Source organism: Uloborus diversus, chromosome 6, assembly GCF_026930045.1.
Source record: "Uloborus diversus isolate 005 chromosome 6, Udiv.v.3.1, whole genome shotgun sequence".
Lineage (NCBI taxonomy): Eukaryota > Metazoa > Arthropoda > Arachnida > Araneae > Uloboridae > Uloborus > Uloborus diversus.
In genome coordinates, this window is record NC_072736.1 from 110,205,623 (window position 1) to 110,220,671 (window position 15,049).

The window sequence follows — 15,049 nt, forward strand, 5'->3', positions numbered from 1 at the left end:
ATTATTTTCAGTTTTTCTCATACACCATCACTGATATAATTAAAAAAAGTAATTGCTCAACATATTCTTTTACACTAAAATGTACATGATGATGAAACACATATTTTTAAGCAAGCATAAAACAAAATAACTTCTTATTGAAGTATTATAATGTATTTATAAATCTTTAAAATGTATTGAATAGTTAGAGAACTTATCTTAATTTGAAAACTAAGTTGAATAAATTCATCTACTGTATGAAATACATTATTTTTATAAATGTAAAATAATAAATAATTATAAATTTAATAAAAATTTTAAAAATCTCATTTAAATTAAAAAAAATCTGATTTAAATTTTTAAAATCCGACTTTTTTGATTAAAAAAATAAAAATAAAAAAATCTCCAAGCTTGAAAATATGAAAATATTGGATTAAAAATTGGATGCCTCAATTGCCAAATCGATTAACTCTACTTAAAAAATTCCTCATTTCTGCATTACTAGTGCTTTATCAATGCTTAGCATGTGAATTTATATTAAAATTTTGGTTCAATACATTTCTGGCCATGTGAGAAAATAACAGGAGGGCCTATTTACGATTATGGATAGCTCCATCTTCTTCATAACTATTCTCTACTTTTTGTTTTATGGGTTTAGTCGATTTGCAAGAGAGGCATCCAATTATATGTGATGATTTTTTTTTTCTTTTATTCTGAAAAAAAGTCACCAAAGTTTTTTAAGTCGCCTGAGCGACATGGCACTTGGTATTTGTCAGACTCTGCCCATAACCTTTACTAGAAGCATTTACAGTTTTTCATGTTTCACAACAAATAAATAGCAAACAATTTTCTATTTTATGAATTCTCAATTGCATTAAGTACTTTCTTACTCCCATAAACTTTATGAAAAGTAGAGGTACTTTTCCATTAACTGGTCGTCACCATATTCTTTATTTTTCGGGATTTTAATTGTTTGTCCCAATTGCAAACGAAAAATTTTTTAGTTGGCAACATTCAACAACTTCAGCTTTTTAATTCTAGGTTTGCTAAATATACTTGCAGATATTGCAAATCGCTTTAAGCAATTTTTCTGTTGCCACCAAAGTAAACAAGTTGTCAAACCAAGCGACATACCTTTAGTGGAAAAGTACCAAATTCGACTTCATATTTATTAAAGAGATCATAAACTTACTAAGTGAATAGTAAAATATAGAGGAGTAAAAGTTTTGTGCACTTTGTGGCACAAGTAAAGAAAGAAAGAAAAAATTACTTTAATTCCAATCCGGGAACAAGCTTCTAATGATCTTGGACTTGTTAGGACATAAGGACAAGACTGTGCATCAGGTGAGTCATAATTATACAAGTCTAAATTTAATGCAAGGTCTTGAGGAGGCACAGGTGTGGACCCTGAAGGGGCATTTTGAATTTCTTTTGCTATATCAGCAGGCACATCTTGTTCTTCAGACATGCTAACAAAAAAAACACAAATGATAATGAAATTAATAGTGTTACACGACAGACAAATTTTATTAAAATTCAGTTGGAGTTAAATTTGTTGAAATGAAGTTAGAAGGGAAAAACACAACACATTAATTGAACTCATTACATTATTGCCAACACACTACGCTTCTACACTCTGGCCATTAATAATGTGGCTTCAATATTCAAGTCAACCTCTGTCACCTCAAAAAAAAAAAAATAAATAAATAAATTATCATCACTTTACTATCTGGTTAAATGTAGTTATGAATTATTGTTGTATTTTTTAAAACTCAAGAACTGCTTATTTATTTTAAGTGCAAGTTTTTTCCAAAATTATAAAGAAATATTTATAAAATTAAATTTAAATTATTTAATAAATAAATATTTAAAAATTTTATAATAACACAAGTGATCTAATGTAAGCAACTGTAGTTTCATTGCAATTCTATTTAAATACCAAAATAATTCTTTTCTGATACCAAAAACAGTCAAATCCCATTTTAACAAAAACTGTAATAGCAAAAATTTTGCTGCAACGAAAAATCCTGAGCTCTTCAAATTTATAAGTATAGGATCACAGTAATTTAAACACAACAAAATTGTGCAACAGCAGACTGGTTGCTTTGATCCTTTTAACTTCCTTAAAATGGGATTTGATTGTATATTCTAAATTTCACGAACATCTAACAACAAAGTAGTCAACCTCCTGGTTGATATCCCCTAAATGGAAACCAGATGTTACAAGTGTCCAATATGTGGAATGAATTAACGGGACGGAAACAACAAGGAACCGCTAACGGTAAGGACATTCCTGCACTTGACGCTACCTGGTGGTGGTGAGGTTTAGAGTTGAGGCTCTGGTGAAAAGGTTAACAAGCCAAAATGACTAAATTCAATTGTAAATAGGATTGCAAGATAATTTTATAATTCAATCCAGAATGATTTGAATAAACGACAAAAATGAGATCTGGAAGTGTCGAAATGAGATCGTGATATTGCAGTCATGATCTAGGGACGAAGGAAAACAAAAGAAGTCACAATGTAATGTTTACAAAATTGTGGGGTTAAACAAAACATACTAAGTCAAAACAATATCTTTTACATTATTGCATTTTACTTGTAAAAGTTTAAGCTAGAGTTCTTGATGTGATTACCAAACTTTGAAAAAAAAAATTAAAACAAGCGGTTTAGTGGGTTTCACCAGTAGAAACATTTGGTTTTGCTGCCAAATGAAGCTTTGCATGCTTTGCTTGTAATCATGGTCCCTACATTTATAACAGGGCACACTTGCCAGATCATGCTATGGGCCCAGGGTTTTCGCTATGGTCGAATTTTTTGCAAAATGTAAAAATACTATCTGAATTACAAATAAAACAAAGCATTTTCACTTTTTTGCTAAAATAAAAAATAAATTAAGCAAAAAAAAAGACACTGAGTGATCTGAGAGAGGAAGCAAGCATGACGATTGACGACGGTAAACTTAACCTTTTGAAAATCTTAGCTAAGATGTTTAAATTACTATTAAGTTCAACAATACCTAGTCTTACAGGGGTCTGGCCAGAGGATATTTGGGTCCGTTAACGGACCCTTCACAAAAATCCGTCAACCAAAACGGACCTTTCACAAAATCCCGATCAAACAAAATGGACCGTTCACAAAATTCCGATCAAACAAAACGGACCCTTCACAAAATTCTGATAAACAAGATCGGATCTGTCACAAATTGTTTTTTGAAAGAGCAAATCTGAAAGCAAAATAACGCATATTTCTGTGTATAAACTGATAATTTTTGGAACCTTTTTTTAAGTCAAATTAGAGGAATCAACTTATACAAAATCGGCTAATTTTGAAAAAAAAAAAAAATCGGCACTCTTGCAATGCTTTTGCAAGCGATAAATAATTGCTACTGCCAAATAAATATAATGGTTGTTTGTTTTATCACAGCTAATTGGGGGCGGTGTTGTAAACTTTTCTGAAAAGGCATTGGTAAGCACTTTTCTCCGCTCATGATTTAATAAACAATAATAATATATATCTGCGAAATGAACTTAGAACTGCAAAGGGATAGTAAGGATGAGGAAAAAATATGATCGCTTCGTTACCAACTTCAAAATTATCACCACTTAGTGTCTGGCGTTGAACCTTTAATAATGACTTGGTTAGAAAATATTCTCATCATTTTGCCAGCTTGTCAATATTTGCGTTTTTACGGTGCGGTGCGATGTTTAATTGTTATTTTGGGAGGAAATTATATGGGTTTTGATTTTTCGATGCTAACAAAGATGATTAACTTCAAATAAACTTTTAATTACCGTTTTTTTTCTTTAGATGTCTACATTTTGAAAAATGCAATCTTTTAACATCCGATATGAGAATCATATTTTGTTCTTTTTTCAAGCTAACTTCGCTTTATTAGGATTCAAATAAATGAAAAGTCTCTTTATTTCTGTTAGAACTCTCATTTCAAGTTTTTAAAGCAAAATTCCATTTTCTGTTATGAGTCAAAAATTAAAATGCTGAATAGATGGTTTATTTTATTTTATTTTTTGGGTCAACTGTGTCCACAGATATTAATGATATATTTATCATAGACTCTAAAATGCAATTTTAAAATAATTTTATCAAAAACATTTCTTTTACAAGCCGTTTTTATACTTTTGATGCCTTCACTTTGAGAATTGCGATCTCTTTGCATCCGCTATGGGAATCCGATTTTACGAAATTTTGATGATTATTACGCTTTGTTAAGAGGTAAACAATTGAAATATCTTTTTATTTCTGTTAAAATCACGGAATTTATAAGTTTTAAACGAAATTCTGTGCTTTTTAAGAGTGTCTTGGGTCAAAAAGTTGAATGCTGAACCCTATTCTGAATTTTATTTTATTTATTCATATTTTTGTTACAATTATTTTAAGTATTGTACAGAAATATATCTAGTATAATTTAACATAATGTAGAATGGTAGATAAATATTGATACTTGAAACAGCGATGCCCCCCCCCCCCGCCAAATATCAGAAAAAAAATCCAAAATGATTTTCTCGACGTAGAAGAGGAAAACACTCAACTTTAAGTTTAATTGATGCCGTTTGTGCCATCTCTAAATTCTAAAATTTTGTTTTGACAAAAAAAAAAAATTTTTTTTCTTTTTGCAAAATTTTTTGATTTTTCACAAAATTAATTCATTTTTCACAAAATTATTTGATTTTTCACAAAAAACGGACTCTGTGAAAAATCCTGGACAGACCCCTGTATTAATGGGCATTATGTCCCTGCAATAAATGCATTATTGGAAGGAGGAACTTGCAATATTTTGAAAACCGATCATGTGCCTCTTAATGGTAAGCTTAATTTTAAGACAGCGAATTCTAGTAGACCGCTAATGGGAGGCAAGGAGCAGTTTGGTTTCATAGTCTTTTTACTGCAGCTGTTCATTTATTTTTGTATTTGTTCTCTGAGTTTTTTGTTGTTCTTTTTTCTTTTGTTTTATTTGTTCCTCGACTGGAGTGGTCTTGTAAACTTTGCCATCAGAAATTTTAAAAAAAGATAATATAAAGAAAACTTGAATTCAATTTGAATAATGAAGCGCACTAGGCCTTTAGAAAAACATGAGAACATGTAACATTTCAGGATTTTGCTAAACCTTTTTCCTCAATTTTGGCTTTCATGTTAAAGAACTTTTGAGCTGAGCTTAAATCTGAATGGGCCCCTTTCTATTTTTATCAAACTTAGAAAAATATGATGCACAAAATGAATTTTAATACATTGCTGCGTTATCCCTAGCCATCCCCGAAGTGGGGACTGTGCTGGGAACCCCATGATATACTAATATGAAATTATTATCAAGCATAAAAAAATTATCTAAAGACTGAAAATATAAATCTAAAATTCAAAAATATCGCTGAAAAATATACAATCTGATACTCAAAAACATCACTCAGTACAGGAGAGAAAAGCATGAAATTCAAAAACACACCTATGAAAAACCTCATAATAATGTGAACTTATTAGAAGCAAAACAATTTATAAATCGATTTATAACAGTTGAGGCCTTGATGGCCGCGTGGTTTCGCCAACTGCTTTGTAAGCAGAGGAGCGTGTTCAATTCCTGCCTTGTAGACCTGGGTGTTCTTTTATTCTTATGTAGGCTTGCCAGATTTCTGAAATGTTCAACCGGGACACCGGAATTCTCCACTTCCCCCCTTCCGCCATCATGAGTATTCAAAAAGGAACCAGGGGTGACAGTGGACTCAAGTAAAATTTTCTAAAGACAGTGAAATTTTCAGAAACTACGAGGAAGCTCGACCCCCCCCCCCCCCCATAAAAAAAACTTTTGAATATGCTAACAAAAAATATAAAAAATAAACATTTTAAAAGTTTCTTAAAATAATTTTTTAGTTTTAAAATGTCAGCACAAAATTTTTGGAAACTTTGGGTCACAAACACCCCTGAAGGGAATACACCCCTGGCTGTTTTTTGCGTGTTTTAGAGGATAATTCATTCTCAATGCTATGAATGAATACTAATTATAAGCTTAAACCAGAGATAATAATGAATTACACAAGCACAGATACATTTAAACATTTTATTCTTATTATTGCTAAATGGAGATAATTTTAAATTTCATTCTTTAATTGTCACTAAAAATTATTCTAACACTTTTTGAAAAGATTATCATAGTGTTGTTAAGTAAATGTTTACTTAACAACACTTTTTGAAAAGATTATCATAGTGTTGTTAAATAAATGCTTACTTAACAACAGAGGGGGGGGGGGGAGACTGCTTCCGCACTTTTTTCATCATCAAAGATTTCTGTTTTACATATTACTTTAAAAAAGAAAAAAATAAGTAAAAATATGCAAATTAATGGATCTCCCGTTGATTTTCTCTGTAAAAGGTAAAGGTAATATTAAAAAAAAAAATATTTGTAATTACCAAAAAAAGGCGACACTTGATCTAATTTCATTAGCGGCCATTAAAGAAGTGCTAAACTAAATGTACACCCAGTACTAACTTTTTTTTTTCTTATGAAATATAATTTATATTCACTACTGTCAAGTTTGTCATCTCTACTGATCACTATTCTTTCAGAAATTGCTCAACCAAGTAGCGGATTTGCACAGTGTCACAAATTCTGTCACACCCATCACAATAAAAAAAAAATTTCCTGGAAAGTAAAAACATTTAAATTCATCATAAATATCATGTATTAAGTTTCATTTGAATGTCTTTTAATAGAAGAAAAATGCTATGGTCATGAAACATTAAAATATTCACAGGAATTTCTGGAAATATGAGTGCAGGTGAAAACTCATGTCTTGCAAATGTCACAAGGTTTTAAAAATTTCTTTAAAAAAAATTGAAAAGTCCTACATTTTTGGTTCAACTCAATTATTCAAGCAAATGCATAGTTAATCATGATTAAAATACTTTGTTAGTATTTGTTAACTGATTTAGTGCTCAAAATGTTAGTTTAAAACCAGTAAAAAATGTGTCTGAATGTGTTAAAATCTGAAATTATTTTGAGTTTTTGGATGGTCAATGCTATGTATGCAAAATTTTTTAGTTTGTGTTGTACAGCACATTCATAGTAGGGTGCATCATTTGCCCGACTAGTCTAAAATTGTTTTGTCCCTAATTTAAAAATGTTCTCATACCACTAGGTAGTATTCCTGTGAATTTTTATGAAAATCAAAATTGATTTAGGTATCCCACCTCAAGCAAAAAGTTTCTTTTTTAAGGTAAATGAACAGTTATAACATCAAAAGTGACTCAAAGTGCAATACTGAGAAATAATTTTTAAATTATTTCATTTACATTTTACCTGTGTTAACTTCAACTGTTAACATTTTTACAGTAACTTTCCATAACATCTTTTGTAACTGTTAGTTTAGGTTCACTATTTGTTTTCAACTTTCTACCATTTTCTTCTATCACACAACTGCTAATGCCAGTTCTTTAAGTTTTCTTCTTGTTATTCTATGCAAATGTGTTGTAAACACCACTTAAATAAGTTGATCTATACTATTTTAATTCATAAGGTCCATGAATTTTCGAAAGTAACATATTGTGAAATTTTTCAATAAACATGAGTAAATCAGCTGCTGTTGAATCAGTGACATTTTCTCCACAAACAAAGCCTTGTTTATCTGTACAAAAGGTAAAAGTCAAAACCAGACAATCTTCAATTTTATTTGGACTTGGAATAACTCAAGAGGACTCGGAATTTAAGGGCTCACGTTCACCCACTAGCTTGCAAGTGCTTCGCTGCTTGATATGTCATATTGAGAAAGGTGCCGATCAGAATCTTACCAAATGGGAGTCTTCAAAACTTGCCTTGTCAAAAATATCTGATTTCTATGCAAAAGCAAACATTCCAATGATTACTGAAAGTAAATCCTGTGAGAAAATACTAAAACTTCATAAAGACAACACAAAACTAAAAGCAATTCCTCTTCAAAGAAGAAATACAACAAATTCCATTAATAAAGTAAAGAAATTGGAAGAAGAATTAGCTAAAACATTTTCATTATGGCCTAAAAATGTAGAATGCCTTATAAAAAATCCAGAAGATTTAGCTTTTCTTCAATCTATGAAAAGTGATCATCTAGCAACCTTTAGCTCACACGATAAAATATTACACTGAAACATTAAGTGTCAGGAAATGCGTGAAACATCAAAAGCAGCATTTTGTGAAAAATTAGCCAAGGAAACAAGGAACTTCAATACAAGTTTTAATTTAGCTATTATTGATGAAATTGAAAGAGATGAAAATAGTGATGTAAGTGATACAAGTGATGAGACAGATCCGAGAGATCAGATTTATAATGCTCATAATACCAGAAATCATCATCGTACAATACGAACTGGTACATATGCTTTTATTCCACATGATATTATAAAACGACCTGATGTTATATCATTAGCAACACGTTTAAAATGACGCCAGTACACGAGTGCAAAAACAATGTTATCAAATTAGCTAAATCAAATGTTGTGTTTTGCAGAGGTGACTACTTAGCATTTGTTTAACTTTGTCTTTTATTCTCAGTAAACGATCCAAATGAGATAACTGCAGCAGACTTTAAATGTCTAGGAGCTTTATATAAAGCAGATGGCAAAATTAATTTATTTAATCAATATTTGCTTATTTCAACATCAAATCCAAGAACCACCAACTGGAACAATAACTACACATCAACAAGTTTTAAAATTTTGTTAATTTTGTCACTTTGGTATATAGTTCATGGCGGATGATGTGCACTTCTGTCTTCGATGCACCATGGAATGACTTGCAATTCTTTATTTTACTTATAAAATATAGTATTATTAATTCGGAAATTTCTGGAAGTGCAATTAATATTTTTAAAATCACCTTTGGTATCTGACAGAAGAAACTGTACCTCTAGCACTATGGAGTGATAAAGTGCCTGAAGCAGACTGACGTGCTCTTGCTGACAGTATATTAGTCATTAGACCAGCTAATCTTTCTAATCCAAAACACAGATTTGATATGGGATTTGGAAAACCACAGTTTCCAACAGTTCATTTTTCTTCAACACTGTCTGATTTTGTTGGCATTGATTCCTGGTTTTTATTTTTAATTTTGAAGTTAGATTCAGAATTCATGGTGGAAGATGTTAAACAGTGGCCAAATTGTATTTCATATCAGACTTCAAAAACAAATTTGAAAGGAATAAATGTAGTAAACGATTGTGCTGAGTGAGGAATAAAGCTGACCAATGACTTTTTAATGGCAGCCAAAACTGAAGATTCTTACCAGAATATATTACAAGTAGTTGAGCATGATCGAAAACAACTGCCAAATCTTCGCAAAAGGAGGAAAATTGATTAAAAAAATTGATTAAAAACAAACTTTTAAGCCAAACTCTAATATTTAACAAAGTAATATTATGAAATATACAATAAATTGGCTTCAATAAATCAAATAATTCTTTCAATAATTAAATAAATGTAAAAAATTGCTTAGTGTGTTACTTTCTGAGTTTTCATAACTTTCAATTGTCAGGTGGCACACATAGATATTGTTCAAAATGGGAAAAATTTCACACAAATTATTAATTTTGTATGTAGAATAAAAGTAGCTTAGGGACAAAGCATTTGTAAACGAAAAAAAAATTGATGGGGCGTATGATGCACCCTAATTCATAGGCAGATTTAGGACTGAGTTCCTGGAGGGGGGGGGGGGGGGGCAGGATTTTTTTTTTTTTTTTTGAGCAATATTAGTTGTAATCAAGGCTAGATTTAGACTTCATGTGACCCTAAGCTATTTCAGGTTTTGAGTCTTTTTTGTAGTCGAAACAGCTTTTCTGTCGGTGGCAAAAAAGGCCATATTTTAAAGCCCCGAACCCCCCCCCCCCCCCCCCATTATGCATTATACATTTGGTATATGCTGGGAAATAGTGTCCTTTTTAAGTAGTGTATAGAATATCCCCAATTTAAAGGGTCAGGGGGTTTCCCTCCCGGAGGAATTTTTGTAAAATAGATATGAAATTCTGCATTTTTAAGCCTTATATAAGGGGTAATTGGAACCACAAAAATCTCAGAAAAAAATAGCAAAATAATCTTATGCAAATTACGATAATACAAAGTAAAAATTGTTTTTGTGCTGGCAAATGAGTGACAGCAGTCCTCAGAGAAAAAGCAAGGTAGAATAGAAGGTTATGCATTGTTATTTGATTACATCGGCTGTCGGTTCAATTCAATTAGTTTTTGATCACGTCTTCAATCCACCCGTAAATACAACAATGAATTAAATATAAAATGATCAATAGTAAAAAGTTCTTTTAAAAGAAACGGTGTACAGATTTGGAAAATAGGTAACAAGAGAGTAACATGCTGCTCATTTGAATAATTCATAATTTATACACTTGATAAGAAATAAATTTGAAGCACTCTTTGCTTAGGAATTTCAAAAACTCGTCTAATCCATTTCAAGAACTCCAGAACATTTAAAACTATTCTGGGCTTCATTTGCCCTTTTCAGTCTCTGAAATTTAGTACTAGATTTTACAGTTTTACAGTATTGTTCTAACTTCGCAAGATACAATTACTTTAAGTTTAAAAAAAATATATATATTGATTTTTCATTTCAACAACTTTTTTCTTTAATTACAAGCAGTGCAGAAAACGAGTGTTTTTTTTCTCGTGCTGAACAGATTAACAATATGCATTCGAAGCAAGATAAAAGCAAGCAGTATATTAGAATTTCCAAAATAATGCATTGCATTTGGGATTAAATAAACAGCAAGATATGAAACATTTGAGTCACAACAATTTATCGCAATTAATATGTTACAGAAACGTGAGAACCATGACTTTTGCATTTTTGATGCAGAATGAGGCAAGGAACAAAATTTAACATACTTCGGCATCTATCCCTCTAACCCATACCATTTGTTATAAATGTTTAAATTTATGGTTTGTATCCACACTTTTCCCAAAGTTTTCAAGCACTTTAAAATGAAATGTATTTTTTCAAGTACTTTCTTTTCTTTTTTTTAATCTTTATTTGAGATTTTAATTTGTTGAAATAGTCGTTGATTATTTCATGTATTGCTGCTGAATACATAGGCCGTTCAGTCGATATTTTCACTTATGGGTCATTTTTTAAAAAGTGTAACTTTTGAGTCGCACGCCTTTCACAGTAAAAATTTTAAGGAACAATTCATCTAACAATAACAATGCTTTTTAATTTCATCAAAAATATATCTATTTAAACCTGCCAACAATTTTTTAATAATAATTTTTATTTTAGTATTTTTTGTTTTTTTGGTTCACAACATGTGAATTCTCACCTCCGTGGCATGTTACACACCTTGTGTGACTGTTTATGTTGCTTTATAACTTGTTTAATTAAAAGTATATACTTATTTATTTATTATTCCTTTCACAAGTGACTTAAATACCAATTGTTTAAGTATATTTAATTTTTAATATTGTGTTTTAGTTCGTTTTAGTAGGATAAGGAGTTGTGTCACACAATAAATTCTCACCTCCGTTACTGAAGCACAAAATGCTATTCCTCATTAACACGTGGCAGTCTTGACATCAAATTTTATTTTCCATGATACAAGGGGCCCCCCTTGTTCACTTTCAGCCATAAAGAAGTTGTGAGATTTTTGTCGAAAAACAAGAAGACAGATTTTGCTTTAAAAACTAAGTATGGTTACTGTGACTTCTCACCTCCGTGAACTTGAATTTCAGGGATGTAAATTAATGTAAAAAAATAAGTGAACATGTTTTCAAATGCTTTTACACGTACAGATTGTTAGCAACGAAGAAAAAAAAATATTTCCCTGAAAAATGTATCCATATTAGGCCAATAATAAATGGAAAATTCCTCACCTCTATGACAGGCCTTATCAATGTCATTATTTCTGAGGTGAAAATAAATGATGGAGGGGAAATACATCAATCTTAGGTATTCTACCAAAATTTTAAATTGCCAGTATATTCTCAAATTTACTAAATACTACTTTTTAACACACATTTTAATTAAAAGGAAACCTACATAATTAAGCTGTACTTTAATTAAGAGAGCTTAACACTTTAGAGTCCCACTAATCATTAAAGTAGCTTATTGTTTGCACAATTAACAAAATTACTACTTTGATACTAAATTGGCGACAATTTTTAAACATTAAAAGTTTTTTCCTTCTTTTTTTTCCGTGAACAAAGCACTTTTAATTTTTTTTATCTATGAGCAAAATTATTGGAACCTTGCTAGGCCATTGTTTGTCGTTACTTCTAGTAGGGTAACAACTTTCATGTAAGAATAAAAAATAAGAAAAGAAAAGGCTTTGAAATTGAAAAATATTTGAATTAAAAAGTTACCTTTTTTGGAGAATGACCCTTATATACTTGCCCTAATGGTTTTCAGTTCGAAGTAGTTGTTTTTATTACATTTCAGCATCCCAGTGACCACTTTACTACTTGTAATACATTGTATGGTTTCTACCCCCCCCCCCCCCCCCCATCATTTAGAAATGGACAGCCGCTATTTTTCTTCATTTTCGCTTCTGAACTATTCAAAAAAGAAAAAAAATCATAATTTTTTCTTTTAAGATTTTGGAAGGTGTATTGTTACTATATATAAAGTCCTCCAAGACTGGGGGGGGGGGGCATTGCCCCCCTCCGCCCCCCCATAAATCCGCCTATGAGCACATTTTTTTTGTAATTAACTAGAAAAATGTTCACAAATGTTAAACATATTAAGAAGCCAAAAGTTTTGGAGAAATCTTTCATACTGTGTTTGAAAACACTTATAATAGGAGATAACAACTAGTGAAAAATTAATTCATATCACTTTTATAGTTGTTGTAAAATTTATTAATAAAAAACTTTTGGATTTCACCTTTAGCAAAAATATTATTTTTATTGCATGTGTTTTACTTAGGATTTGGAAGGGTACCAAGTGGTAGTTTCTCTGTAGTGGAAAGGTTGAGAAACACAGATTTTTTTTGGGGGGCAGAGGATTAATTGCCCCCTCCCCTCATGGATTCGAAAAATTAATGTTTTTAAGTATAAGTGGGTGTGGTTTATCTTAATTTTCCGATAAAAATTTGCATCGGGTGTACATTGGGTGAAATTTTAATTCCCCCCCCCCTCTGAAAATATTCGAAATCATCGACCAGTTAACAGTTTAGATATAGCTGCAGGAAAAATTCAGAACACATTAACACTAACTCATACAACGTATGAAGGGAATACACATCAGAGAGGCCGATTGTTGCTTTTCTCCTTCATTAAGTTTTAAGATCTAATCCAGACATTTAAAGCTTAGACAGAAGTTTCCTATCCCCCCCCCTTCAGAACGAATGTCCACCCCCAAAATAAAATTAAAATGCTCTCAAATAAAAATTTTAAAGACACAGTCTGTGCCAGGTTAAATTTTTTGCACGGAAAGCAGGACAAGGGCTCATTGTTTTAAGCTATTCAAATCTAAGGCTAAATTAGAAATTAGGAAAAAATACTGCATTAGTAGGGCTGTGGTCACATGGATCAGCTTACCGGAAGAAGTTATATCGGTTGTAATGAGCAAAGGGGAGAGATAGCCCAAAAAAAGTCATTGATCTTCATTAGGGACTAATCAATTGACTAGGACCAGCCTAGCTGGTGCCAAAGCCTGTTGCTGGTAGTCACATTTGTATTTTTTTGTACAAACCTCTGCCCCCTTGCGGGCACCATACTTAGCTTAGAAAAGGGATCCTCCACTATATTAAATTAAGTTTTAGCCTCTGGGTCATTCCATGTCAGTTCAACCACACCCCAACACCCACCATCTCAGATTCCAATGAAACTTTGTATACTTCTACTTTTTATAGTCCTAAGTAACCTCCTAAAAATATTTCTTCTCTATTAAAAATAGTTTTTATTTTTTGGCCCTTCAAAGTTTTGCGATTTTGCCTTAGTTGTCATTTACAGTTCTCTGAGAATGAACAGCAGCTGTTTGCAAAAAAAATTATTTCTCAATAACTAAAGATAAAAATATTTGGAAAATTTTTATATTAAATATTAAGATTTCAAGTATTTCAGAAAAAATATATGTCAAAAATTTAAATTTATATTCAGCAATTAAAAAAAAATTAACAACCTGAAAAATTTTAAATTTTTTCAATAAAAAAATGATAGTCAAAATTTTAAAATTTTTGGCATGAGGGTCTAAATTAAAATAATTTATATATTTTTTTTAATGATCATTAACATGTGTGCTAACATATAGAATGAAAATCTTTAGGGGACTTTGAGGGATTCTGCCCCCCTGCCCCATTATTTTGATTAATGAAAAAAAGTTGATCACAATATTACAAGCTAAGTTAATAATTGCATTAAAGAAAATTTAAATGTTGAAATACATTGGTGTTTGTACTTAAATGTAAACATTTAAATACTCAAGATTTTTTTGAATTGTAAATAATTAATTAAATAAATTAATAATAAACAATAAAAATAAGATATCGCAAAATTCGAAATTTTCCTACAGCAATTTATGCATGCTAAAAATTATTGTTAAACTTAGGGCAACATAGAAATTAAAACTTTTTATCTAATTCTAATTTATAATTACGCAGTTTATACAAAGTATTAAAAATCCTATAAATACCAGCTCAGAGCTTTTAACTTGATTCATTAATCGAATGCAATATCAAACTGAAACTTGGATTTGGTTTAACATAGCAATTTATTGGGTATGAGTTTAAAATGGTTACCATTGCCCAAAATGTTTATAATTAAGGCTTTGCAACAATCTCATTCAAGGGCACCCATATAGGGGGGCAAGGGGGGGGGCTCGAGCCCCCCCCCTTTCAAATTAGAACTTCGTTGCTTTTAGTACTTTTTCCTTTGCACAAATGTAAAAATATTTCTTCTCCACCCCTTTTTAATGAATAAGTTATTAAAAATGTCTAATTTTAATGACTCTAATCTGTCCTGAAATTGTTTTCTACGGGGAAAATATCCAGCTAAACCACAGGGAAAATATTTGAGCCCCCCCTTGCGACTTTGCATATGGGCGGCCATGATCTCATTTGACCCTAAAAGTGTGTTTTGTTATCTTGAGTGTTTC

General features: G+C 31.0%; 1 protein-coding gene across 1 annotated transcript in view; it reads right to left on the minus strand.

Moving 5' to 3' along the window:
* LOC129224740 (coiled-coil domain-containing protein 177-like) overlaps positions 1-15,049 on the minus strand; it is a 40,397-nt gene that overhangs the window by 21,743 nt on the left and 3,605 nt on the right. The window contains 1 exon segment of the mRNA XM_054859288.1: positions 1,250-1,448. Coding sequence (XP_054715263.1) covers positions 1,250-1,447 — 198 coding nt within the window. The 5' untranslated portion in view covers position 1,448.